Source organism: Opisthocomus hoazin, chromosome 6 (assembly GCF_030867145.1).
Source record: "Opisthocomus hoazin isolate bOpiHoa1 chromosome 6, bOpiHoa1.hap1, whole genome shotgun sequence".
Classification (NCBI taxonomy): domain Eukaryota; kingdom Metazoa; phylum Chordata; class Aves; order Opisthocomiformes; family Opisthocomidae; genus Opisthocomus; species Opisthocomus hoazin.
Window position 1 is genome coordinate 31,449,619 of NC_134419.1, and position 27,534 is coordinate 31,477,152.

General features: G+C 45.5%; 1 protein-coding gene across 1 annotated transcript in view; it reads right to left on the bottom strand.

Annotated features, from left to right (window-relative positions):
* Window positions 1-27,332, bottom strand: part of XPR1 (xenotropic and polytropic retrovirus receptor 1) — a 122,283-nt gene extending 94,951 nt beyond the window's left edge. Inside the window, exons 1-2 of the mRNA XM_075422520.1 lie at window positions 27,144-27,332; window positions 20,526-20,577 (exon numbers count right to left, since the gene is read on the bottom strand). Coding sequence (XP_075278635.1) covers window positions 20,526-20,577; window positions 27,144-27,212 — 121 coding nt within the window. The 5' untranslated portion in view covers window positions 27,213-27,332. The remainder of the gene's footprint in view (window positions 1-20,525; window positions 20,578-27,143) is intronic.
* Between the last annotated feature and the right edge of the window lie 202 nt (window positions 27,333-27,534).

Consider the following 27,534-nt stretch of genomic DNA (forward strand, 5'->3'; position numbering starts at 1 on the left):
ACTACCCATTGAAGCTGGAGCTGTCTGAAGAAGTTTCAAAAAAGTTTTCTGAAAGTTCAAGAAACCAAAAGCATCCAAAGGAACATCAGACAGATCCAAACAGAGTATTACATCGCAGCGTCAGGCTTCCTGCCATGGCAAGAGCAGATCTCCGTCCTCACGGATGTCCGGCAGCACGACCCAGGTAGTCACAGTACACACAGCACCAGCAGTACTTCAAGGAGAGGCTTGTTGGGTCTTGAACTCACTCAGAGCTTTGCCATTACCCTAACAAGAATTCTCCACTACTGCACACTCTAAATAGCATCTACTTGAAAACAGAAAGTCTTCCCTTACAGGCTTTTAAAAAGTTAATCTACAATTCATATCCTTTTGTCTACAACAGATATGTTAAGGCAGTGAGACTGCGGGCTTGCTGGAGTTTTTTTGCTTGGTTTGTTTGTTGCTTTTTTTACCTGAATTATGAGTTCACATGGATTTCTTACAAGAGGAGGTCAACCTCTTTCTCTCAGCTGACTCAGATGAAAACATCTTGAGATTATGAGTAAATGTAGCCATAAATCTTCCTCCCTCAATTAGTTTCTACAATCAGCTGAAGAACAGCATCAAGAATACCCTGCAGATTTAAACAAGAAACAACAATTTACAAGATGTAAATAATCATTTTTGATACAACTTGGAACATGCAGATAATCACATACTTCTCTAAACATAGCTGCATGGGATTTTATCAGTCATTCTGGGGATGAGCATTGCCTTCCATCAACGTTTAGGCACTGCTGTCATCTTAACCTTCTATCTTATTCTTCCTGAAGTTCAGGTACGGTCTATCTTTAGGCACATCGTATTTTTACTTCAGGTAGGTATTCACACCACTACCGTAGAGCAGTGAAAAAAAATAAAGGTTCTGTAACATTTCTTTGTACGTAGCTCTCACTAGCATTCTGACTAGGTTTTGAAAGACTGCCTTAAATTAGCAAGTCTAGTTTGGCACTTCTTTCCAGTGCACTGGAGTCACTCAAATCACAGTCACATGAAACCCATGGTTTATCTGAAATCTTGACTACGCTCATTTTTCCCTCCTCTTCATTTTCCGAAGCCAGTGAACTGTATGATAAATAGTTTAAACAAACAAGTTTTAAATGAGGTCTCTTAAGGATCAGTCTGACACAGGGCCAAGGTTGTACATGACAATGATGCACTGTTTTTCCCCCTTTCCATGTTAGGTCTTCCTCACTCCTGTTTAGTAACTTATAATAGCATTAATGACATACTCTACTTAAGCCAGTCAACAACTGAAGAGCAAGAGAGCTAGCATTATTATCTGGTTTATCAAATTTAATATTTTCATTCGTCACAGAGTCATTCTTACCCCGCTGTAAGATCTGTGCATCTACCTCAGTACTAAGCTGCTCAAAGAAGAGGAAAGCTTAACACTTAACACTGGGTCACAGCACGTCAGTGGACTTTACTGTATGCTACGTATATTGGTGTTCAGAAAGAAGAATGGCAGAAAACTGCATTAATTAATCATCTTAATGAGCCCGATTGTTTCTCTAAAGGAAATGCAAGAAAAACAGTTCTTGCACACCACAGGAGAACGTGCGCTGCCTTCCACGCGCCTCTCTGCGCTGTTCAAGTATCCCGTGGTTACTAAACCGCAACAGCACACAGCTCACCCCAGAATCCCACAGCCACCAGCAGCAGCGTTTTTCCTAAGAGCACTCCGCGTCTGTCAGAAATGTCCCCAAGGACTTCTCCATTTCAGGGTGGCGAGAAGGAAAAAAGAAAAAAAAAATAACAACCCACTAGGATGGGGTGGTGGTGCAGTGTTTAGTCCTCAGATCTTCTTTGCATGTAAAGCTCTAATGTCATACTAATCCCAGTGGGACCAGTTCTGTTACTGTATGTGCCATTCAAGACTCCAAACGATCACTTCCAGACAGAGTAACAGAAAGTTACTTTTAGGTTAAATTTTAGGTTTATTTTCAGTTTACAGATGTACCAACAACTTCACTTCTCCCTCCTCACTCAGACTCAGAGGGAAACCTTCCAATAAGCCCTTTGAAAAGACACGCTTGATACTACAACAAACTAATAACATACACTACAACTCCGTTTTGGCAAATCTAAACAAACTCTAAAGTGCCAGCGTGCCTTTCTTCCAGCACTCCATGACAAAGCACAGGTGAAAGCCACCTGCCAGCCAAGTCTAAGAGCAGTTTACTCCACTGCTGTTTGGAAACAGCAACAAGCAGCCTAGCTCTTGCACGATGACCCTTGAGACAAACCATCAGGTACAACTTCTCCCAAGCAGCTGGTTTCTCTGCTCCTGACATTACAGCTTTCCTTAGATTACGAGCTTCTCTTCTTCTGTAAGGAAACTACACTTTTGGTATTCTTGGTTTCACCTAATGACATTTAAACCCCCCTGAGCGGAAACAGATGTTAAAATGGAAAGATTCAGGTCTACTGGTCTTTAAAATACACTTTAACAAATTACCACCTCCTTTTATCATTGCTTTCTTCATTCAGCTTTCTTACGGTAATAAAATTGAGGCTTCTTAGCTCAGCTTTCTGACATTAAATGTTGCACGAGGCCTACGCAACAGCCTTATCTGCAAGCCCACCTCAGAGAAGCTACCTGCAACACTGATGTCAGAAGCTGCCTGCAGTTTGAATTTCAAAAGCCGCCCATATCAGCCCACATCAATCACAGGAAAATATAGATCTGTTTGCTTCACCAAGAAATTATTTCTCCCTTTGTAGCTGTAAAAAAAAAAAAAAAAAAAAGAAAAATGTTTCTTAAAAACTGTCTCTATTGATTTTAACAAGAGCAAGGAGCACTCAGAACTCAGCAGACCAAATCCTCCATTAACCCTCGGGAGAAATCCTGTGGCAAGTTTTTCAGCCCTTTGAATACGTGCCTGCCAAATAAAAACACCCATGTGTAGTGGCCAGGTGTCATCACCTGACCAATCATTCCATTTTGTGCCTTTTCTTTTTTTTAATCGCTAAAATTTTTACCAGTCACACCAGCTGCCCAGCTGCATTTAAGGAGAAGCCTTCATTTAGGCCTGGTATCGTGGATTTGTCATCGTATCTCTCTGCCCTGAAGCACACAGGCATGCCCTAGAAGTCACGTAATTAGAACAGCTAATGAATCGTTTGAACACTACAAATCCTTAAGGATCTTGGAACTTCTACCAGATTCATGAATTCCCAACTAGGTATGAGGAAGTAATGAAAAAAATCTAGATGATTAAAGTTTCTTCCACAGGATTAATTTACTTATGATAAGAAATCACTCTCAAGATATTCAAATGAAGTACCAGCATCACCAGGGAAAGCTCCAACACACTTCCATACACAAACGGCAAGAACAGAGAGAAGCCACAAGGATTTTTTTCCACCCTCAAGCTTGTACTCAGATAAAAGTTCTTCATGCTACACTGCTGATGAAAGCCAACCAGGGAGTCCAAATCAAACACACACCACCCCTCCCCCAAAAAGGAAACGCTTTCGATATGTAAAGTAGAACCTTAAACAAGTTAAATACAAAAATTAAACCAGCAAAATGTCTGAAATTCCATCAGATGCGTGGCAGGGCAGGAGATGCAGAACCCAGAGGCCTCGCACCACTGCCAACGGGCGATGCAGAGCACGAAGCGGCAGGAGGGCAAAACTCCCTCTTGCTGTCCCTAATCAGCAAACTATCAGGTCCTTGCTCCCTACCCGCACCAACTGCTAGGAAAGCTTAAAATGAAGTTAACTGTAGGTAAATTTTTATGTGAAAACCAGCTACAGCAGTGGACCTACAGAGGTGCAATCTGGCTATTACTTAAGAGGTCCTCTTCACAACTGGACCATTCATTTTGATGACTACCATAAGATGCTCACAAAACAAAGTTAGTCCAATTGCTATGCTGAAAGGATAATTTCAGGGGAAAAAACACAAAGCTTGCGAGAGAGCAGCACATGGAAAACAGAACACAACAGCGGCTTAACTTATCAAGTGCCAGAGAAGAAGATCACGAAGCAGAAAAAAAAAAAAAAATAGAAGAGAACAAACTCCAAGTCACTCAGAACCCACCAGCAAATCTCTTCAAACTTCTTAATCATGACAAAAATCACAACCCTTTTTCTACAGCCTTGGTCTACACTGTTCATGGCTTCTAAGAGAACATACACCAGCATACTGTACTCTACCGAGAGCTTTCCCTTACAGGCAGTGGGCTAAGCATGACGACTGCCCAGTTAGGCACAGGTCAAAGCCTACATTTTATCAATGCTACAAAGCCATATCCAGACTTTCAACAACGCTTCAATAAAATTCCGCAAAAAAGGTGCAAGAAACAGCCCATCCACCAAACTAGCTAACTTCACCTCAGAGGCAAGGCAGGACAGACCTCATACCCAGACACGAGACTTCTGCTTAGGAGATAAGCAAGTCGAGACAACTTTAAGTTAATCTGGCAGAGCCATTTAAACATTTCTAAGCAAAACCATATCAAATATAAACAATGTACTGGAGAGCAGCAACGGCTCTGAGCTTACCCACGTTATCTTATTTTCCTCTCTAAGAGAGTCGTGGTTCCAACAGTTTTACAAGGTTTAATGAACATGAGGAGTAAAACAGGTCAACAGCGTCAGTCCTGGTTCTTCCCCTTGCCAAGTGCCATGCCTTCTGCAGGGACTCACGCCTTGCCCAGAAACCAAACCACGGTTTTCTGCTTCTTCTTCTTCCTCCTCTGCTCCCCGGTAGTTGCACATTATCCAAGTTCAAACACTCGCACTAAGGTTTTACGGAACATACAAGTGTCTTCAGTTACCGGACACTAAATTAGCTACCCAAAAAATATAAAAGAAATATTGTAGTCTATAAAAGCAAGATACAGCCAGACTCAAAATCAGCTTGTCAAAGAATCAGACACCAACTCCTATTTCAGTCATAAAATTTCTCGCTATGCAGTAAGGAGAAAGCTAGAATAAAAAATAAAACAACAAGAGAAAGCAATTAAACAAAATCTGCCTTTAAAAATGATCCAGCACCATAAATCCTACTTGTACTTTGTGAATGTAACCAATGTGACAGGAGCACTAACTGGAAACAGATTGTAGTTGACATGTTGATGTATTTCTACTCTTGATTTAACAGGGACTTCAACTTCTTACTGGTTTTCTAACATGAAATAAAATAACAATGAAAGAGAGGAGATGAGAACATCGCCACCCGTGAAGAAGAGGCCACAGCTAAGAGCAGCTGGTTTAGTTCTTCACCTGGCTCTTTCCAGACAGGGACAGTGAGCATTTCAGCACACTGAATTCCTAACACCACTAGATCAAAGTTTGTGCTATTCATTTGTTTATTTTATTATTAACAGGTCACAGAAACTTCAAGACTTGCATGAATTTCCATTCAGCCTAGGAAAATTAGTTTTTTGCAAATAATTTTAAATTTACATCCATAGATTAATTGTAAAAAACGCTTAAGTGCAGAACGTGAAAAAATTTATTTGCTCTAAAAGCTATTTCTTTTCACATTAAGAAGGTTATATTAGCTGATAACAAATACCTACCATACATACAGGTGCACCTTGGATGAATAACAAGCAGTATTAGAGAGAAAGCAAAAAGACTGCCTTTGAATATAGCTACCTAAACAAATACCACTTAGGTGAGAAAATGTGGTAAGTTACAAAACTAGAAACGTATGGGGAGAAAAGACACAACCTGACTGCCTACGTATTGCACAAAAGGCGACTGTAATCTGTAACACACTGCTAGTTCCATCCACTTCTCTATTTCTGGGATAAATATACTGCTTAATAAGACAGACGTAACAGTCTCCATGCAGGTTTTACATTCAGACTACTAATACGTGTGCGCAAAACAAAATCCCTCCTCTTCCTTACAAGAAAAGTGTCCTGAAAACCCATATCCCCAGAGGATGCTCTGTATTTCTTACAGCTAGGTGAAGATAAACTTTGCACTGTGCAGGGAACTATACACAGAACAGCTTTCCATCAGAAGCCAGCCAGTTGTCTGGGCTTCGAAACGCAAGAGTAAGTATTCCAACAGAATGAGCAACACCTCTGTTAAAAAAAAAAACACCCACAAAACTCCAAATTATTCACATTTTATTGTTGACAACAAAGAGCCCATCAGTTCAGGCAGGCCTGCTTCAGGACTGCCATTTATCCCCCTCGCCAGTTTAGTTCCACGGCAGCAGTGTAATCCTCCCGCTTTGATCAGCTGCAAACCTGCTTGTTTTCAACAGACAGACGCGCGGAGCAGCCGGATTCTGCCGTCAGTCATCGTCTCGCAGCCTCTCCAGCGTGACAGCCAGCACCAAGCAGCAGGTAACAGAGCTGGGTTCCTTAGCTAAGGATCAAGAATATTTGTAAATAAATACACGTACAGAAAGCTTAGTAAATAGGCTGCTTGTTATGAGGATCTGAACAGATCTCTCTTCTCCCACCCACTGATGGAAAGCGACGAAGATGAATTTAAGGTGTGGTGCACGGCAGAGCTACGCAACTGGAGAGCGGGCGCTGCCTTCCCTCTGCCACCTCTTCTCAGAAACAACCGCAGCCTTCGCAACCAAACGATGAACTTTTCATCAACAAATAATTCCACCAAACGCAGTGAACAAGAGGCACCGGAGAAAACCCAGCGAACTCGCTCTCCGATGGCACGCTCCCTGCTTTGTTTAGGTTTCATAGCCATTCGAGCCTTTGTTTTCAGTTCAAATAACCTCATGTCACTCTCCAACATGGAAAACTGAACAGCTAGATAAACTGACTTTCCAACGAAGATCAGCGCAACGTTATGCAAAACAGAAAGAATTCGTGTGGCGTCATCCAGAAGCTGCAAGCGCCAAGCAGCTGCGCTCACCTCTGACACAGCAGAACTGAATTCTAACTAAAAAAAAAAAAATCAGAAGCAGGACTTGGTATTAAAAACATCGCATCAACATAAGTCTTGGAAGATTAAAAACAGAACAGCATGACCAAACGATGACCCAAACCAACTCTGAATCCACAAACGTGACTCAAACACTTTAAACGGATCTGCCACCAACTCTGACCACACGCAACAACTCTCCAGCAACTAAGCACAGTTCTTCAAGCATTTCCTCATTTTCGCTAGTTTCTGTAAATAAACTTAAAATTGAAAAACACAGAGAAGGACAAAAGGCCAGTTCTCAAGCAGTCGAAGACACATTGGCTTAGCCTAGCCCAAGGGCTGGAAAAAGTAAAGACAAGAACAGGAAGAGAACTCACGGTGACAGTTTTCTCCATTCAATTAGAGCCAAATATTGTCACCTGAAAAAAATTAATTGAAATAATACCACCTCTTTGGGTTACAGTCACAAGCTACTCCTAAAAGATGAAAACCTGTATGGACATCAGTTAATACTCTGAGAGGTTGGGGTTTGTTTCCTCTGATTAAAAATCTCAACAGCAGAACCACGGGAAGACTGTAAGGCCTGACGGATATCTATGCAAGAGAACTCCAGGAAGCTGTGGTATTTAACACTGTGTCTCAGCTGCTTTCCCTCTCTTTTTTTTTTAATTTAGAATATTTCAAGTGGGATCTCCTGTAATTGGTGTAAAGGGATTATACAGCAACATTATGGCACCCAAAAGGGAACACTTCCACTCTCCAGACTACGCTACGACAAAAAGACCGATTTCCAACTCCAACGTGATCTTGCTGAAGTAGCTGCAAAACATTCAGAGAAAAGAAGTAACTGCAAAAATATTCAGAGAAAAGAGTGCAAGTATAAAGTGTAGCTTTGTGTAAATCCCAGCTTCTTGCAATATTCCACATAAATCCCCCTGCAATATTTTAATTTTGTACTTCCAGCAAGATTCAATCTAGGAGTTCATAAAAATCAAGCCCTTCAGGTACCACAAAGTTAAGGCAAACTGGAAGCTAGCATTCGGGAGGCTTCGGCATCGTTATGCAGTATTCAGAAAAAAAAGAATTCATTCAAAAGCCCACAGTATCAACCATAATCTTGAGGTTCCTGTGCCATTTCCCCTCGACACAGCAGAGAATCACTCATTTATCTGCTGCTGCACATGCTGTTTGTCCAGCAAAGCTAACAGAAAAAATAACAGGCTGGCTAGGAGCCATGACGGCAGCTCTCCAAAGGCTCAGCATAGGCAGAAGTTATGATGGGGAAATTCATTTGGCAGGAAGAGAATACCGACACCAGCCTTTTTTACCCACTCGAAAGAGTGAAACGATGCACACAACTGAAAGTCTTAAATAGATGTCGATATAGTTATGTGCAAAAGAGCATACAATGTCGTAATTTCTCTTCCTTATTTGATAGGTAAAGCTTCCAAACACCTCGGAAAATAGTTATCATACATGTGACCAGCCACCATGAGCCATATGCTACGGCTGAACGCTAACAGAAGAGGAATAAACCATCCCAAAAAAAGAGAATTGCAGCCAATATGATAAAAAAGGTGATGGAGCAGAAACATCTCTTCCCAAACTCACCCCATTATCACCCGTATAACCATGAACAACCACGAAATCATTCCTGAAATGGACAGAGGATGGCAAACCCCTCCAGAACATCCTGCTTACCACATAAACAGGATTCAGGAAAATTGCCTCACATGGAAAAGACTGCGGAATTGCTACCACGAAGGTCTGCTGCCTTTGGTTTCAAAATAGCCAGCTGACACTTTTATGTAAATTAGGTAAAGGGACCAAAGCCTTTAGGCACACGCTGTGAGGCACTTGTGTTACTACTGAAATACCAAACAGTAGGATTTGGCAGCCCAGCCTTACTGTATTAGCAGGGGTGGGGGGAACCTCCTCCGCTGGCGAGAGTTCCTGCATCAGCAATTCCTGACTGACAGCTGGGCTGCACCAGCCTCCTTCTCCATGTCCCCAGGGAAATGAATTCCTTGTCTGATGACTAATTCATTACTCAGATTTCTGCTTAGGCAAGTCCAAGCCCAGATCACGCACCTCCCAACGCTGAATTCTTCCTCAGCCGGAAAGCAAGGGGGTGCACATCTGCTCCATCTAGAAGGCTGTGTTAGCATGCGGCCACACCAGCCCAGCTCGACCAGCTGAGAACAAAAGCTGGAACTGAATCTGTCGGAGATGGCTGAAAGCAGAAGAAACTGAAAGGGAAACCGGTACCAATCAGTTCTAGCTGAGCTGCATTTAGACTTCTAAAACTGGAGGGGCAGATCTGAAAGACTCATTGAAAACTCTTCTGTCAGTCCCTTTGGAGCCTTTGAGACTCCAGCTCAAAGCCTTATTGCACACAGGCAGCAGCAAACTAACCTTCCACGGTAAGAAGACATGGGTGCAGCTAACACCAGAGCCACAGACACCAGCAGGGGAAGAACAGCATCCACATATCCACAGAAACACGAGCCAGGAACCAAAAGCAGCCTGGCAAGCTCCAGCTGCGGCCCCTCCACGAGCCGGAGGCCGAGACCAGCTCAGCTCCTGGCAGACTGCACCACAGATAAACCTGCTCACCTTTTCACTTCATTATCTTTCTCGATCCTTCGCTTTCTGAGGCTTCACCGCGAAGATGACATCTGCTGAAGAGAACAGTATTGAAGCTGTGGTGGGCTCCCCATCGCTGATGTAGTGCTAAAACTCGCACCCAATGCAGGGTATTTTTGCAGGACCTGACGGGCTCCCCAGAAACGGCAGCCACCTCCGAGCAGATGGGGCCCACCAGGTGTGGCAAACCCTACAAGCTCAGCATCCCATCTCCAACCTCTCTGCCTCCAACTGCTCAAAGTGTTATTCACAATCCATATTTTACCGGCTTACCCTGGGAAACATTGTTTTAATAAACAAGTCTGATCAACCTCCTGCTAATTAAATCCACACCATGAATGAGCGTCATGTGTTGAGCATCACCTGCAGCACCTGAAACCCACAAATGCAGCCTCTATATTCACAATTATCACTTGTGAGCACTGACGTTAATCCAATTTGATCACAGATGAGCAAAAGGTATTTTGATTCCTCTCTTCCCTTTGCCCTCTCTGGGAAGCCTTCTTGTCTCTAGACTACAGTGAACTGAAATCTCTTCAAGGCTTCAGAAGAACATGAAGCTTCCAAGAAATGTTCTCCTGGGCCTGTGTTCACCAAGGTCCAAGCAGAACCCACCCTTGACCCAGGCTTCTGATGGAGAAGTGTGTACTCCTGCAGCTGGCCATGGGAGAAACCGAACCTTTGCCTTGGACTGCTGCCGAGCTCAAGGACCGCTTGGCATATATGAAGGACTATGAAGTAATGTGGAATGTCGTATCAGACTCTCAGATTATACATTGCTTTATTTTCTAATTGCTACTTCTGATTAGGGAAGGCAAAGTCCTCAATAAATAAATGTTTATAAGTATCTGCAGGGTGGGTGTCAAGAGGATGGGGCCAGACTTTTTTCAGTGGTGCCCAGCGACAGGACAAGGGGCAATGGGCACAAACTGAAGCAGAGGAAGTTCCAGCTGAACAGGAGGAAGAACTTCTTCACTCTGAGGGTGATGGAGCACTGGAACAGGCTGCCCAGGGAGGCTGTGGAGTCTCCTTCTCTGGAGATATTCAAGACCTGCCTGGACGCGGTCCTGTGCGGCCTGCTCTGGGTGACCCTGCTTCGGGAGGGGGTTGGCCTGGGTGACCCACAGAGGTCCCTTCCAACCCCGAATGTTCTGTGATTCTGTGATTCTGTCACACCAAAACACTGAGGTGCAAGCCAAATTCTATTAAGCTCTGTATAGAAATTCCCTTACAGGTACATCAGCCAGTCCCGCTCGTTATTACCCCGTTCCACTGCACTGACCGTGACTCCTTGCTACAGCCGTGCTCCCACGGGAGCTGCCTTCAAAAAGCATACCTGGGTGCACAGACCAGCAACCCCGCTGTAAATGCTGCTGATGCCCTGACATTAAAAATACAAAGACACTCCCAAGGAACTCAAATAAATGATCAATCAGCTGGAACAGGATACGACGAGAACAAAGAATGGGGTTGAGACCAGCGGTGCCCGTTTTTCCCAATAGCTGGCACATCACGGGACTGAGAAGCGGACCGGCCAGTTGGTACCGCATGGCTCCGGCCCGGCAGGCACGAGGAGCTCAGCAGAGCCATCCTCCCGGAGAGCCGGGGCGACAGGACACCGGCACAGGCGGCACCAGAATAGCAGCCTTGGCCACGTGTCAGAACAAGTCTGCAGCCATGGGACAAGATAGATCCTGAGTTCACAGCTCGCTCATGCCGATCTCTTCAGCTTCTCTGCGCTATACCCCACAAGTTCATCAGGAGCATTTATAAGAGCATGCTAAGCAATTACAGTAAAAATAAAACTAAGATTACAGACTCAGTCTGCATGCCAAATTTGCCTCTTTTTGCTATTTAGAGCTCACATTTCAGGATGCAGAGAGTTCTCACACACCCCAAAATGTGTGCCTGGAGCTATAGAGCACACACAAAATAAATTGCATTTATATTGGTATGTTACAGCATGCAATTTCCCTCTTCCCAATCACACTGCCTGCCTCTCTTGTTAAGTCAAATAGCCTGTCAGCTTCTCATCAGGAAGTAGAAATTGGTTTTCCATCTCCTAGGAGACAAACAAGGCTTCCCCCCCTGCAGAGGGGACCTTGAGCTGCCCAGAGCCCGCAGACGGCCGGGCTGGGCTGTGCTTGCCCACGGGCTTTGCCCCGTCCCAGTGCAATGCCAGTCACCCGCCTGGATAGAGCAATAACTACTTTAAAATGGAGATTCGTGTATTTTCATGCCATTTTCTCTGTGATTTTTTGCTGAATATACACAACTCTGACTCACGGTGCTGCTGCCTTACAGCTAAGGAGCTCTAGGTATTCTTGTCATACCCCACGTTAGTAAAACCTTTCTACCTCTCTGCAGTTTTCCTGAAGGAAACCCCCTTCTCCGTTCACAAGGGAACAGAACCGCAGGATCAGACTTGTCACATCTAGGCTGTACTGCTTCAGGGGAAAACGGTTACCGCACTCGACAAAAATAGCATAAAACAATTTAAGATACATTTATTAACTAATTGGCCATATAATAAATGGAATAACTTGTATTTTTGAACTCCATTTTTTTTGAACTGTGGCTTGTAAAACTAAGATGCTGTAATTTTGCTGTTTTGCACTGTAACTGAAATTAAAGATTATGATTTACAAAAAGAACAGTTACTTTTTAAAATTAATTCATTCTCTACTTTTACTAAAAAGGGGTCAAGCGGCAAGGCTACAGATATACTGTAAACAAAACAGGTGGAATATGCAACTAGTCTTTATTTTTACTTCAGGAATCAGAAAAAAGAAACATGACCAGGTGTGGACTGACTTTTCACCACATCCTTGCTAATTTTAAAATTAATCAGAGAGACAGACCTTCTCACGTTCAGAGAACATCACTGGGACAGCCACCGCATGGCATGGCCTCACAGCAGATCAAGAGCACACATCCGAAAGGACCGCTGTAGCAGGAGGGTGCCCAGCGACAGCCTTTGCTCCCCCCACTGCATCACACGGAGACATCAGGACTCCACGGGGTATTGGTGCGTCGGCCATTTTTCCAAGGCATCTTACAAGCAACTCTGATGGAGGAGAGTGAGATTTCCTTCCAGGGACACTCTGCTCATTCCCTTGCCCACGGCATGCATTTTTAAAGAGAGAGAAACCAATCAAATTTAATTCATATTGCATTATTCACCAAGTAGCTATAGTCTCATCCAAAACCTTAATTGTCTAATAATTCAAGTCACCCATTTCAAACACAGCTCCGAAGGAACGACTAGAAACCCGGAGGCTGTCTCCTACAGGCACACTAAATCTTGCTGTTAAGTTGTCTAGTGCAGCCTTTTCTTGAAACAAAGCGATAAATACTGGCCTCTTGTATATACACCTGCAGTGCTTCTTCATGTCTACAGCCAAAATTCTGTCTGATGTTTCGCTGTTGTCCCAGGAGAGCTTCACTGATGCACGGCTGCCTGTCAATCTTCCAGCTTTGCAAATCTTTTTCTACTTTCCAACCCTCAGGTTTTGACTGCTAACACAAAACCTGGCACATACCAGTTAAATTAAGAGCACCATTAACTTCTCTAACCGCTAAGAAGGTAACAGATTGGCATTTTTAAATTACCGGAAGGCAAATAGAGGAAGGAAGAAAAAAAAAAAAGGCACAGTTAAGCATTTTTGATGTTGCTATTACCCTACATACATCAGAGAATTCACAGAATGGTTGGGGTTGGAAGGGACCTTCTAGATCACCCAGTTCCAACCCCACTGCCACAGGCAGGGACACCTTCCACTAGACCAGGCTGCTCAGAGCCCCAAGGCTTTGATTCCTCATCACAGCATCATCTACAGCCCTTCTGCAGCTGGACTGACAAGCAGTCTGCACACTCACAGAAGGAGCCTGCCTTGAGGCCCTTTCATATGGGCCACCCTTGACTACCAGGTCCAGCTTTCTCCATGACCTCCTGAGCTACATGCAGCTCTCCAAGTATCCCAGGTTTAATAGCTCTTAGTACTCAATACCAAAGGGTGCTTAAATAAAGAAAAAAGGGTACAGAACAAAATTACAAAGCAATTAACCACCCATCCCTAAGCCTTGAACCTATACTGTTTGGCACAGTTAGGCCTCAAGCTCTTCCCCCAGTGTGAATGTCTCAAAGGTCTTTGAGCTGCAGAGGAAGTGACCCAGACCACATCAGCAGACAGAGGAAAAGGGAAGCAGGCTTGCTCGGCAACAACACGAGCTTCCCAGCCTGCGCACGCAGATGAAGTGGCATACCAGGAGCTGGCCATGGGGCAAATGGGAAGTGGGAGGAAGACCAGTGTTTCCACCAACCCCAGTCGCAAGCTTCCTTCAGAAAGAAACAGCAACCTACGCAATCCTGCTAACCCACGTCCCACCGCAGCCTTCTTTTGTTACCCTGCGTGGTCCCGCTCCAGCCCAGCCAGCACCAAGGGTGCTCTCCCACGGTCTTTCTGGAGCAAGCAGTTTCCAGCAACTGAAAGGTTCACACCCATTGTGAAACACAAACAGACTTGGAGCCCACAGGAACCAGCACCCAGACGCAGGCCAGGACCCTGAGCACACCAGGACCCTGAGCACCCCAGTCCCCAGGGCTGCTCTGCACTGCTAACAAGTTACTCTCCTTCATTCCAGCTCTGTACCTCACCTGACCTTTATTCCACAGCCACGTTACACTAATTAATGGTTCAGCAGAATTTAATCACTCGGTACCTCTAAGGAAGTCAGTACACCAACAGCGTAGATGGGTCAGCGTTACTCCAAACGAGCAGCAAGCGGCACGCGTTGGTACCAAGCACGCACCATGGCCAGTCTCCATGCTGACTTGCTGCAAACACTGCCCTGCTTTCGGCAGCAAAATGACTTTTACATGAGAACACAGCACACTACATTTTCATACAGGCACCTGTGCTCCAAATATTCTGGTGATCATCCAGCTATTGTCTCACTACTCTGCACTACCACAACCATATGCAGTTTACCTTCCAAAGTTTATTGCCCTAGGGTAAGAGCAACCAGACATCACCTCCTTCTCTAAATGCTGGTATTTAGCATATTCATGAATATATTAATATTAACATATTCAGCCAAGTTCTCCTCCCATCCACCAGTTGCAAGCTCTGGAAGCTAACGCTTTCAACAAGCCCAATAACCTATTTTTCTATAGCTAGTCCAATGCCTGGCATCAGGCCTCCAACTCAGAAGAGGACTGTCATGGGATTTTTTTTTTTTTTTTTGGAATTTACACACTAGTCATAAACGTGGAGGCCTCCAGCCCGAATTACAACCTGCACAGAATCGAGGACCAGCGTCAAGGGCATGGGACACCAACCTTCAGTCGCAAGCACCCTTCAGAAGGATGTCAATTCCCATGTCCCATACGGACAGGCAACAACACAGAGAAATGAAGACAAAGCCTTCATCCGTGTGTGGCTTCTTCACGGGAGTTGATGGGAAGCAGTTCTCTTGAAGACTCCCTTAAGCCTGAGCACTCCCATGTAAACAAAGCCTCAACCTGCTACAAAGTAAGCTTATGCAACTGGAAATAAATGTTTGTTTTGAAATACAAATAAAACATGCATATATACGACAAACCGTAAGCCTTTCATCAATCCTACAAAGCACGTCTGCATATAACGAACAAAAATTGTCAGCCTCGTAACTTTTTTTGGAAAAAAAGAATGTTTCCCACACCCTGCTTATTCACTAAGACTACTTACCACCCCAAAGAATACTATTTAATTTAGTAACAGAAATAAATCCAAACGACAGATTTGTAGCTGTCAGTTAACATGGCAGCCACATTACAACTGAACGCAGAAACAAGGGTGTAACCACACAGGCCACGCTGCCAGTGCTGGCACTCTCGGAATGTCCCGAACTCGCACCTCTTGCTTTTCTGATCCAGCGCAGGTAAACAGGTGACCATACAGATGATGGGTACCAGCAGAGCATCTCCATTACCACTAACACTTTTCCCCTGCCAGTCATATGTTATTTTAACAGCAACTATTAATTTGGGGTTTCAGTGCTACCTTAAAGCCCCCGTACTTCCCCACTCCCATGCTGCTGCACCATGCCAGCCCCACACAGCCCTTCAACGAGCAGTGACCCTCGTTCAAAAGGTCGCTGGAACTCAGGATTGGGGTTAAGCAGAATAAGTAATCTCCATAATAAGAGGATACAACCGAACGCGCTTGTACCATCTGATATTACAACAACAACGTTTGTTTACACAAGTACTAAAGGGAGGTTAAATTTCAATATCTGAAACACATATATCCTAGGAAATAATATTTAGCGTGGACCCTGTCCATTCGAGCAGATAATCAGAATGAATAATTTACAGCCACGCTTTCATCTCCGCTGCAGCTGAGAAGAGCCGCATCGTAAGGAGATTGGGGAGATGCCGACATATCTGCTCGCCGAGTGGAATAATCGGGAGGACTCCAACCAACAGTGGTCCAGTAACCTGTTTTACTTCGGTGACAAATGGGACAGGAAGCAGCGGGAGGAACAACAAACGCAAAAAAAAAAAAATCAGCCTGCTCATGGTGAGGTCATTATTTCACGCTTTTGCAACGCTGCACATTCTGCCTCTGAGAACACAAGCGCTACACTAGATCACAGAATCACAGAATGGTAGGGGTTGGAAGGGACCTCTGTGGGTCATCTAGTCCAACCCTCCTGCCGAAGCAGGGTCACCTACAGTAGGTAAATTTTCACCTCTGAATTGTCACAGCTTCTTCCCAAAGGTAGCTCAGGGTAAAGCAGGGTGCCTGCTCCCACTGACCTGGCACGCTTGCGTGCAGACCTTCCTCCAACACCATGAGGACCCAGAAGCTGAGAACAACATCACGGCAGCATCAATCCACCCAGATCGCTCCAGGTACAGCAAGCGGCGCGTAACAAACAGCTAGCGAAGCAAACAGGCGTCAAGGGATTCTGCCGAAATTCAAGCAAGTCCCGTCATACAGCTGGGAATCAAGCACCATTTGATACTCTTTCCAGTGATGGGCACGAGACAATTAACAGAAAAAACACGAATTTTGTACAGATGTTGCTCAGGTGGAAGGATGGCGAGAGTTTCATCAAGGGAAAGCCTTGTAAAACGATGATGAGCATCTGGAGGAATGACACTGGCATATAGAAAACTGTCATTACAAAGCAGACGGGGAAAAAAACGTTATCTTTGAACAGATTAAAAAAATCTGTGTGTACAGCTAGCAGCTGCCCAAAAATACATGCATACAGCCTAGTATAGCTCTCTCAAAACACAGGGAGCCACAGGCACCTCGCCACAGCGTTAAGGGGCAGCTACGACCAACCTCCTCCTGCCACACAGCCTTGACAGGTTTTGCTTATTCACATCTACGAGCTTTTTGGTTAACAACACAGTCCCACCTGAAAATAAGAAAATGCAGACGGGCATAGGCATGATTTCCTTCCCCGCTACACTCCCCTAGTGAGGTCCCATCTGCAGTACTCTGTCCAGTTCTGGGCTCCCCAGTTCAAGAAAGATGAGGAGCTACTGGAGAGAGTCCAGCGGAGGGCTGCGAGGATGAGGAGGGGACTGGAGCATCTCTCCTACGAGGAAAGGCTGAGGGAGCTGGGCTTGTCCAGCCTGGAGAAGAGAAGGCTGAGATGGGACCTAATATGTACTTACAAATATCTGCAGGGTGGGTGTCAGGAAGACGGGGCCAGACTCTTTCCAGTGGTGCCCAGCGACAGGACAAGGGGCAACGGGCACAAACTGAAGCAGAGGAAGTTCCAGCTGAACATGAGGAAGAACTTCTTCCCTCTGAGGGTGACGGAGCACTGGAACAGGCTGCCCAGGGAGGTGGTGGAGTCTCCTTCTCTGGAGATATTCAAGACCCGCCTGGACAAGGTCCTGTGCAGCCTGCTCTGGGTGACCCTGCTTTGGCAGGGGGTTGGGCTGGGTGACCCACAGAGGTCCCTTCCAACCCCGAACATTCTGTGATTCTGTGATTCAACGTAGCACAATGAGAAGGGTCACCGTATAACTAGATAACCATCAGAGTAAAAACTGCACAATTTAGATCCAAGATCCTGGTCCCAGCAACACTGTCCGCTAAAAGAGCACTAGGACCATCAGTCGCAGAGCTTAAGAGTCCTTCTGAAGTTAGCTTTGTTTACCCGCGTCCCAACCACAAACAGGAGGTTCCTAAATACAAACCCAAGGAAAACTCTTAAAGACGGATGGTTCACCTATTACCTGCCTTGCCTATGACTTACAACACACCTTAGTTGGATAGCGCTTCTCTTTTTTTTAAAAGAGTTCCCAAAATGCTTCCAGCACACTACTAAGCAGTACAAAGCATTTCTGTACATATACAAATTTTACCAACTGATACAGCAAGCAGCCTGCAGCAGAAATCTAAGAAACTCATTCACAAGTCCTGAATGACACAGCCAGCTGAGCAGAATAAGAACTAGGAACTCTGGTATACAAAGCTCCCTTTTCTTCACAGTCCAATGTATTAACCGAAGATTAGCTTTACAATACGTGTAAGGTAAATCAAAACCAACTGCGCATGCCTGCAGTGTACCTGTGATCAACTAGATCAGTCAGAAAATGGATTTTAGTTAGACCAGTCTAAAATGAGATGACATTAGGCTCAGAGTGGGAATCTGAGTTTCAGTAGCACTCTTGTAGCTTCTGTGCTAAGCTCAGAATAACACAGAAGTATCCATCGCAAAATCCATATTAAACTGAAAATATGCAGGCCAACAGCCAGGCCTTGACAATAGCTGCTAGATCCCGCCCTGAAGTTCAAGGAACTCGCTCCATCTCCTCTGGCAGGGACCCGAGCAGAGTTTTGGGCACAGTCTGTACGCAGTCACACACTAACCCTGGCCTAAGGCTTCCATGGCCAAAGGAAAGCGCTTAAAGGAGCACAAAGCAAGCAACAGGGATGGGAAAATCTCCTGCTCTCGATCCATTTCCAGTACAAGTCCCTCCTAACGCTGCAGCTCACGGGAAGACGTCTGCCGTTCCCGTCACCTCTGCACTCCCGTTGGCAGCAGCAGCCGAACCCACCGGCTCCAGCAGCCCTGCCCGTACAGACAGCTCGGCCGCCCCAGCGCGAACAGCACGGCCCATCCTCAGCCACACACCAGGCTCGGAGAGCAACCCAGAGACTACAAAGCAAACCAGACTCTAAGCAGAGAGAAAAAGAGAGGGAAGGAACACACCAAAAACCAACCTTTAAAAATACCACCACCACTCACATACTCGCATTCAGTCAATGAACAGAAGGTGAAGGAATTAGTACAGCTGCTCTTAAAAGTGGGTCAGGCAAGACAGAGTTAAAGATGAATGGTTCAAAACTCCTTGGATTACTTCGTTCTCTACAGTACAGAGGAAGAGAGCCAATCCCCACAAAATAAGCAGAAGACACCTATCATAAGTAGAACACTGTCACGTCATTCCTTTCCTTTTGTTGAGGTTTTGAAAGCATCAAAGGAGGCAGAAGCAAAATTTAAAGTTCTTCTAACATTTAAAAGAGCATAAATATAATATTGCACCATTTTATTCTTCACTTTCTCTCCCTTTGCCAAATATTTTTACACACAAACATCACAGCACATCGCAGAATATCAATATACCACAAGCATCAAAAAAAAAGAAATCAAAATGCTGAATTGTAACACTTTGGACTTTTACAGCCAGCAACTCAAAGCCCACCTTGAAATTCTAGGTATTGTAAGCAAAACCCAGTAAGTCATATTCAAACATTAGACTACCAGATTTTATTAGCACAGATACTATTTGCTCCCACCGTCAATAATAAACTGATGGATAGAAGAATGAAAATAAGTCTTGTAAATGCTCCAATCTTCCGTAAAACTAATGCTGGATCTTCAAGAACATTAGTATAACAGAATATTGCCCCATCACACATGCACACTTAGTCTAGCGACAATTGCAGGTTTTGTTTTAAAATTCTAATCGAAGAGCAGATAGAGTTAAATCCAAAAATACTAATGTTCCACCTCATATTAATTGGGTCGTACCTCATTTCCCATTTCTACCCAACATAAAACAAGTAGTTAATCAGCTAACATTAATAGTTACTAGCACTATTTATGTTAGCCAACTGACTACACTAGAAGCCGTGGTTGTTGTTCTGCTCTACAAAGATGCAAGAAAGAAGCCCAGAGCCAGGTTCAAAGAGGTTAGTGAAATTAACATTGCACTGCGATCAAAGTGAAAATAATAAAGGTACAGAGGTCAAAAAACAGTTTGAAATCCACACGAAGGCCAAGAAAGTAGGGACTGAAGCAATATAAAGGCAAAAACTATTCAGTACTTCAAAGGCAATGAAAAGCAGAAAGATAAAGAAAGGGCTCTGTTGAGCAATTTCGCAGAGCTCATCACTTAATTAAACAAACTACTCAAAATGCACTGAGCTTAAAATCAAACACTGGACTAAAATAATTTATCTAGAGAACTGAGTGGCCATAAACACACGCAATCAAAAAAAATATATACTCATATCAACATACAAGAAGTAGCACAGCATTCGGGGAGGACACAGAGCAGAAGGATGAGACTCTTCCAGTTGAAATCACCAGTAACAGACCAGGAACCAGTATCTCTCTAGCACACTCGTCTCCCGGAGTGGCTCGCTGTCACAGGAAAAGAGAGGTCTGTTCTCCAGTGATGAGAAAGTACTTCCACCAGTGAATGTCCTTATAAGCAAGAGGAATCCAGCCGCTGAAGTCCCAAGCTATACAAAGACTTGTATTGTCCCAGTGACAGAGGACAAAGAGTTCTAACAATCCAAAACAGCACGCAGGCTGTCAAAGGCCAGGCAGTTGCCCATCAGGGTATGAAGTTTACCAATTTAGGAGGACTGAGGACAGAAAAGCAGCAGGACTACGTGTCCAGCACCCAATGCCAAGAAAACCATGATTCCCGGTTACGATTTGCTTACCTTCTATAGAAGGGGCCTGGTCCACAGCTGCATATAGCATCTCTTTCAAAGCCTGCAAGGGAGAGAACAAGGAGTACAGTTAGTATTAAAAAAAAAAAGACATTGTTTTGATACATCCGTTCAAAAATAAACGCAATTAAAGCCTTTTTATCCTCCAGACTGACACAGAAAGCTATGGAACGTGATGTCAACGCTATCACACGTATTTCTGTTAACAAAAGACACACAAGATCACATTTACTGACTGCTTTGTCTAAAGCCTGTTACCTTCACCTATAAAAATTCCTCCAACGTCTTCCTTTGGAAAAAATGTTTCCTGGTTGGTAGGATGTTAAAGGTTTTACATTAAAAAAAAACAACCCACACACTGTTGCATAACAGAAAGGAGTTTGTCAAGGCAAACGGAGGAAAAGCAGCCTCGGGGATTTCTTCTCACTGTTCTATAGGAGTACAGAAATACACATTCTAAAAGCTGAAGACAACATGACACAGGAGATTAGGGAACCAGGGGTGATGGCCTTCTCTTGAGGTGGAAACTGAAGGACAACACTAACATCAGACAGAATTATTAACCAAGTCTTCGCATCCTGGAGGCACCGTGAGCTGCCTCCCAGAGACCACAGAACAAGCCCCTCGCCCAGGCTCTGACTGCTAGCGCACAAGATGAGCAGTGGAGGCAGCAGGACCAGGTGGGAAGGTGGTCCTACAGCTGAACACCAAGCACCCCAGCAGTAACCCTTTCGTCACCGGAGCCAGGAGAGAGGCACCACATCAGAAACCCCACCACTCGCAGCTCTTTTTCAGAAGAACCTCAACCTCTTCCCAGACAGTTCTTAAGATGCTGGTATTATTCCAGCCATAGACTACAGATCTGCTCCCTCTCACAAGTGCAAGCAGGAATCAAATAAACTGAATTCGGATCAATGGCTGAAGGAGCAGGCTGAACCATAATTTTGGAACTAGGAGCCACCAGGAAGGGCCCACTCCTACCACCGAGTGATTTGTTCACCCATCACTTGATAAAGACGGACTTCTTAATGTACACACTGAACGTGAGTGTGCTTCACACGCACCTGCTGCAAAAACTGGATTTTATTCCCTCACTTTCAAACCCACAGAATCTAACACACAAAAGTCATCCAGGTCTCTCGAGTTCCTGCCTCTTCTGACTGTTTTCCAACGTGTCCTATACTTCTATAATCCTACACCTCTGCGTTTACCATCTCGTCTGTCGTCGTCCCCCGGGTCAAAAACATCACAGCCTAAATAACAAACACCATAATACCCTCAAGGCAAAAACCACAAGCTCAGCAGCTGGAAACTCAGCACTGTTGTAACACGGTGGTTATGATCGTGTTAAGTAAACACAAGGTCTAAAGGACATGCCTGTTTATCACAAGATATCCGAGGTGGCAGGCTATACCGGCCGCTCAGACACCTCGCAAAGGTCTGACTCCCAAGTCCCCAGAGGTCTCAGCAAAGGTCACTTGCAGAATTGTTTTCCCAACCGAGTCACTGCTGAACAATCCTCATTCCAGCGGAACACCTCTCCTCTCCCCTCGGTGCTTTTCTCAGATGGCCCCCAAACACCGGCCACTTCAGTCCTTTTCGCCCCATGGCCAGCAATGCATGATCTGCCTCCACACATCAAGTGGTCAAAAAACATTCTCCCTTTTTCATCCCGCTCGTCATCTTGCCTACCTGTAACTCTTTCCATGAACCACAACCACATGGCATAGCGTAAACAAACCCAAAGAGGCAGCAAGTCGAAAGTCACTGCAGTAAGAAATCCATCCCTTAACCCACCCAGTGTAGTTCCTCCCTCTGGTTTTATCAGTCCTTTTAAAAAAACAAATTAAAAAGGACCACAGCACTGATGGTCCTGCAGTAAACAGTCTTGAAAGCTGAAGGTGTCAGCTGCCCCCCAGACCTCTGCCCATGCAGACTCTCAGCTATTACAACCTGGCAGCTGCAGGGCAGCAGATTTCGTTACTGCTTACCTGACCTATATATAAGTAAACCAATAACCTGAAAGTGAAAGGCTCAGGGCTCCTTCACACCTAAAGTATTTAGTCCTCTGGATTACAGCATTTTAGAAATGACTGTTTGCAAAAGTTATCCATCACTGTACGGTTGTATCATCAACCTCAACAGCGAACAAATTCAAGGACAAAAAGCCTTAAAACACTAGAACAAAACCGTCGTTTGAAACGAGTAGCTTTCAAACCGCTTCCGCTCTTCCAAGCTCGTCCGCTACCAGCCAGAAGGACAAACAGCGACATAGCACAACAGATTTGTGTCAGGAGGTGGCAAGCCTGGGTGTGAACTGCCTATCTCGAAGCAGGGTCTGACAAGCAGAACTGGCCTCCTCCCAAAAACCGAAAGCCTGTTTCTGGGGCAGAGAGGCTCCCAAGGCAAGTGGGCTACCTCAGCTATCGGTTTCGGTTTCCCCACCTACTTCCCGCTGGAGGTTGTGCCTCCGAGGAAAGATTTCTAAAACGTGGCAACCTGTTCCTCTTCTCCAAAGGTAAAAGTACTTAACACCTGGAGTCTCCTTAAATGGGAAGGGAAGTCGCCCGCTCATTCCGTTTACCTCTCTCTCCCATGAACTCTCCGCGTGTAATAACCGTTCTGATTCTCCTTCTTCCCCAGATGCCGCAATGCCAAAGGTGGCAAGCACTTCTGCTGTAAAAATACCATCAGACCTCTGCATCCAGATAAACAAATTCAGGCCAGATTGACTGAAACAAAACTGCCATCTGGCAACCGTAAAACTCCACCGAATGTCCATCAGCTAGACACGCAGACGTACACTTCTGCTTAGCAGCCTAAGCAGACAGAGCAACGCTCTCCTCTTCCTCCTAAAAGCACTCCAGAGATGGGCACCACAGCACAGGCATTTGTGGATGAACAGAGCACCAGCAACCCAGCAATTTCACTGCATCCAGAAAAGCACATTAAATGCGGCGAAGCACGCTCTTAGCAAAAAAGCACCAGCTGAAAATCATCCAAGATTTACCTTCATTTGTTCAGTAGTGACTACGTGAGAAACAGAAATCTGCTGTCTGACACAAAAAGATGGGATTTTCATTGTTTTCATATTTTATCTTTACACCAAAGGAACTGAAGAGTAAATGCATGGTCCAAAACTTCAGGTTTTAAGACAAGAAGTGCACCGCCGCAGCGGTAATCTACCTGGCTAAGAAAAGGCTACCAACTTTATAGAAGAAGATCCTCCAGAAGAAAGTGGGCAAACCTTGTCACCGTCACTGCCAGGGTCAGGGCACATCCACCCCACATGCAAGGTGGCCAGCACCCCACAGACTCGGCACGCCCCCTCGAAGCCGCTGCTCCCCTCGGCTGCGGTCTTCACACCGAGAAGGCAGCGGGTACAGAAACTTGAAGCACATACGACGCTTTCGGATGGCAGCCATTGAAATCGGGACCAAAGTTGTCTAAAACTTTGGCATGTTTAGCATTTAACATAATTAACAAGCATTTCCACATATGAAGCGCTTGTCAATACATTGTTTTAAACCCAGTTACATGCAGGGAGCAGCCTGATAATGACACCCAGTACTTCAACCGTAAAAACACCCCTTTACATTGGGATTATGTATTACGTTATTGCCACTGGTCTTCACACAAAGCCCTCTTGATCGTTTGCACTGACTTAGGTTTCAAGAACCATCAGCTGGGAATGGGGTTTGTGTAGTAAACATGACATATCAAATTTGCATGCTTTCATGCAACCTTTAGAATGGCAATTTGGAAGGGAAAGTCAAATCGAGTCAATCGAGGTTTGCATAAAGCTCCATGCTAACGCTGACTCTGTCACGGCAAATGTCTTTGCAGAAAGCTGAATGAAACAGAATAGCACACGTCATCATTTTTCCTCTTTTCTACAAGCCAAGTGCTCTTTCTGAGAAAGCAAACGTACAGCAATGGTCACTGCAGAGCTCTTGATGAAAGAAAAAAAGAATATAAGTCATAGGTATCAAAGTATATCTTCTTTTTGCCTGTTTAAAGAAAATGAATGGATTTTCCTCTCTAAGGCTCTTCCACTGACCAAGTATCTGCACTAAGTCTGGGCAACTTCATACTTCCTCCCAGCACAGCGATAATACTTAAAGAGATTTTTGTTGGAGGGAAAGATCACGTTCATGGTTAAGAACTTTGAGGACCGCAAATTGTTAAAGACCATCTGAAAGTGAAACTACATCTTTAGTTCTTCAAAACACAACAGTCTCCTTCTTTTTCCTGACGTTATCAGCAACAGATCACACCCTCCTCCTGGTTTAACGGGCAGCTCACGCGAGGCAAAGCTCCTCGCAGCCACGCTCGCTGCGCATCCCATCGAACCAGAGAGACGGCACCGGGTGAGGATCTCACACGTTACCTGGGTATTTCTCACCACACTTCAGGGCTGTCCGACTGCATGAGTCACCTGCTCTCCAATGGAAATAACCACAGAGTAGAAAAATAAGGTGACTATGTGGAATCTTGATGATACAGAATGACTCAAAGAAAGCAATTTCTGTACCATCTTCTAGGCCTTCCATCAGCATCTTGAACCTGACACGGGAAGTCCCTGGAAACAGGAATAATCTTTTCAGAGTTAAAAACCTACACAACTAGATCTCTCACTCTGAAACAGTGCTTGATTACTGTCTTAATTAAGAAGGAAAAGATATAAACTGTTATAATGCCATGAAATATACATTTTTTTTTTAATTTTACTATGATGGGTGCTGTAAGCAATATTGCAATGCAAGTAACCAAAGCGGCGCTTGGCCTTACATTTGCTAATCAACAACTCGGAATTTTTCTTGACAAAGCAGGGCTGTGTGCTTTCTGCCTCAAGTATAATTAACAAGTAAACGGAGGTAGCGCCGGCCTTTTCTGCGCCGCACCCACACGACCACCAGTTACTGAATAATAAATGCCAGGCTATTCCATTACTGTAACGTGCATGAGCAGGAGGGTGACTCACATTCAGCCAGCTGCAACAGGGGAAACAAACAGTTTTGAAACTAGCTGTCTATCCAAGGAGATGATCTGAAGTCTAGAAAGAGCAAAAACTTGAAGGAAGTTTTTACTGAAATCTATGTTTATTTTAAACTGGGATGGGGGAAGGGAGATGGATATAATAATACCGCCCTAGTTAAAACATCTGAAAATTAACCTCCTATAATGAAAACAGTGGGCGATAAGCAGCAGAGTTCTTCACACATTAATCAAGGCGTCATAGTTCACCGGTTTCCTTTACCCTCCCTCCACATCTGTCTGGTCAGCAGGCTGCCAACTCTTTTGCCCTTCTATTTCCTCCTCGCCTTCTTCCCCTCCAACCCTCCTCTTCGGAAGATTATGCAAGTTTTCTGTTTCCAGGAACAGAAGACAACTCCTGCACAGATAACCCATCAGAGACACGACGCAGAATTAAGCTGGTACTGTATTTCATCCAGACAATGGATCTCCTCCTTCTCAAAGACTGATGCATTATTTGCTCATCTGGTTCTCCACATAATTCAAGGAGATCGCAATTTTTGTTCTCAAGTCAAATCCGACTGCAGTTTTCCTTTAAACATCCGTTCCTTTGCAGTCAGGTAAAGGAAAACAAAGGACCGGTCAAAAGGGCAGATATAAACTTTTCAAGTTCAACGTGAAGATAAACACGGTTTTCCTTGCAAATGCAGACAGATTAATAGGGATACTAGAAATTAATTGCTATTCTAGTCCTAGAGAGAAAACACAGGCCTTCAAATGATAACAAATGCTGCATGGTTTTGACCGACTCAATCAGTCAAGAAGTTTTGCTGATCACAGCTCTCCTACGATCAGCTTTCCGTTGTCTAGGTTTAACTATTACCTAAGGTAAAGACCGACATCACTGGCACCAACCACTTCTACTGCCAACGCCGAAATCGGAAATGGTTTTACTGCAAATAACCACCTCCAGCTTCACCTGGTTAAACTGGAGTCCAGCACCTCTGTGATAGATGAATCTGACACTAAGCAATCGGCGTGACCTTTAGAAAGCTGGCATAATAAAACCCAAGCTACTCTATTTTGCAAATAATTCACCACTAACGCAGCAGAACTTTGTGTAAACAGTGTTCATAAGCGAATGAGCAGCGCACCTGAAATCAAGCACGGAACAGCAAGATGCAAAGCCTCGACAGCCTTTTTTTTTTTTTTTTCAGACAAAATAAGGCAGCCGGTGACAGGTTTGCTGCGCTGTTTCGAGTCCGCTGCTCGCATCACCCCGCCGGACAGCGGCCCTTCACAGGCAATGCTGGGGGGAAAGGAAAGGGGGGAAAGGAAAGGGGGGAAAGGAAAGGGGGAAAAGGAAAGGGGAGATTCGCGCCTCTCCCCACCGCTGCCCCACAGCGAAAGAATTAACGAACCCCTCAGCCTGCCAGCGATCCCGGGGGACGGAGAGAGCCGCAATTCCCCCCCCCCTCCGCCCCGGCCGAAGGCGCTGCCGCGGCCCCGTCCCCCCGCCGACGCAAGGCGCGGGAAGCCGCCTCACAGCCCCTCCAGCGACCGCTACGCGCCGGAGGACACCCGAGCGACACACACACCCCCCCCCCGGTACCGAGCCCCCCGCCTCCCTACCTCATACTGGATGTACTGCTTCCGCCACTCGGGCGTGATGTGGGCGGCGAGGTGCTCGGCGAACTTCATCGTGCCGGGGCCGCGCTCGCTCTGCGCCCGCGGAGCCGCCTCAGCGGCGCCTGGTTGCGAAGGGGCCGCCGCCGGTAGTGGGGGGCGGGGGGCAGCCGCCGCCACCGCACATGGGCCCCCGCCCGCCCGCCCGCCCCCGGCCGCTGCTCAGCCCGCCTCGGGCCTCCTCAGCGCCGCCCCGCCGCCGCCGCCGCCGCCTCCTCCGCCGCCGCCGCCATCTTCCCCGGCCCGCCGCCCCGCCGCCACCGCCTCCCAGCCGTCAGCCGGCCCCGACAGCCAACCGGCCGCCGGCAAAGCGCCGTCGCCACGGCAACCGCCGCCG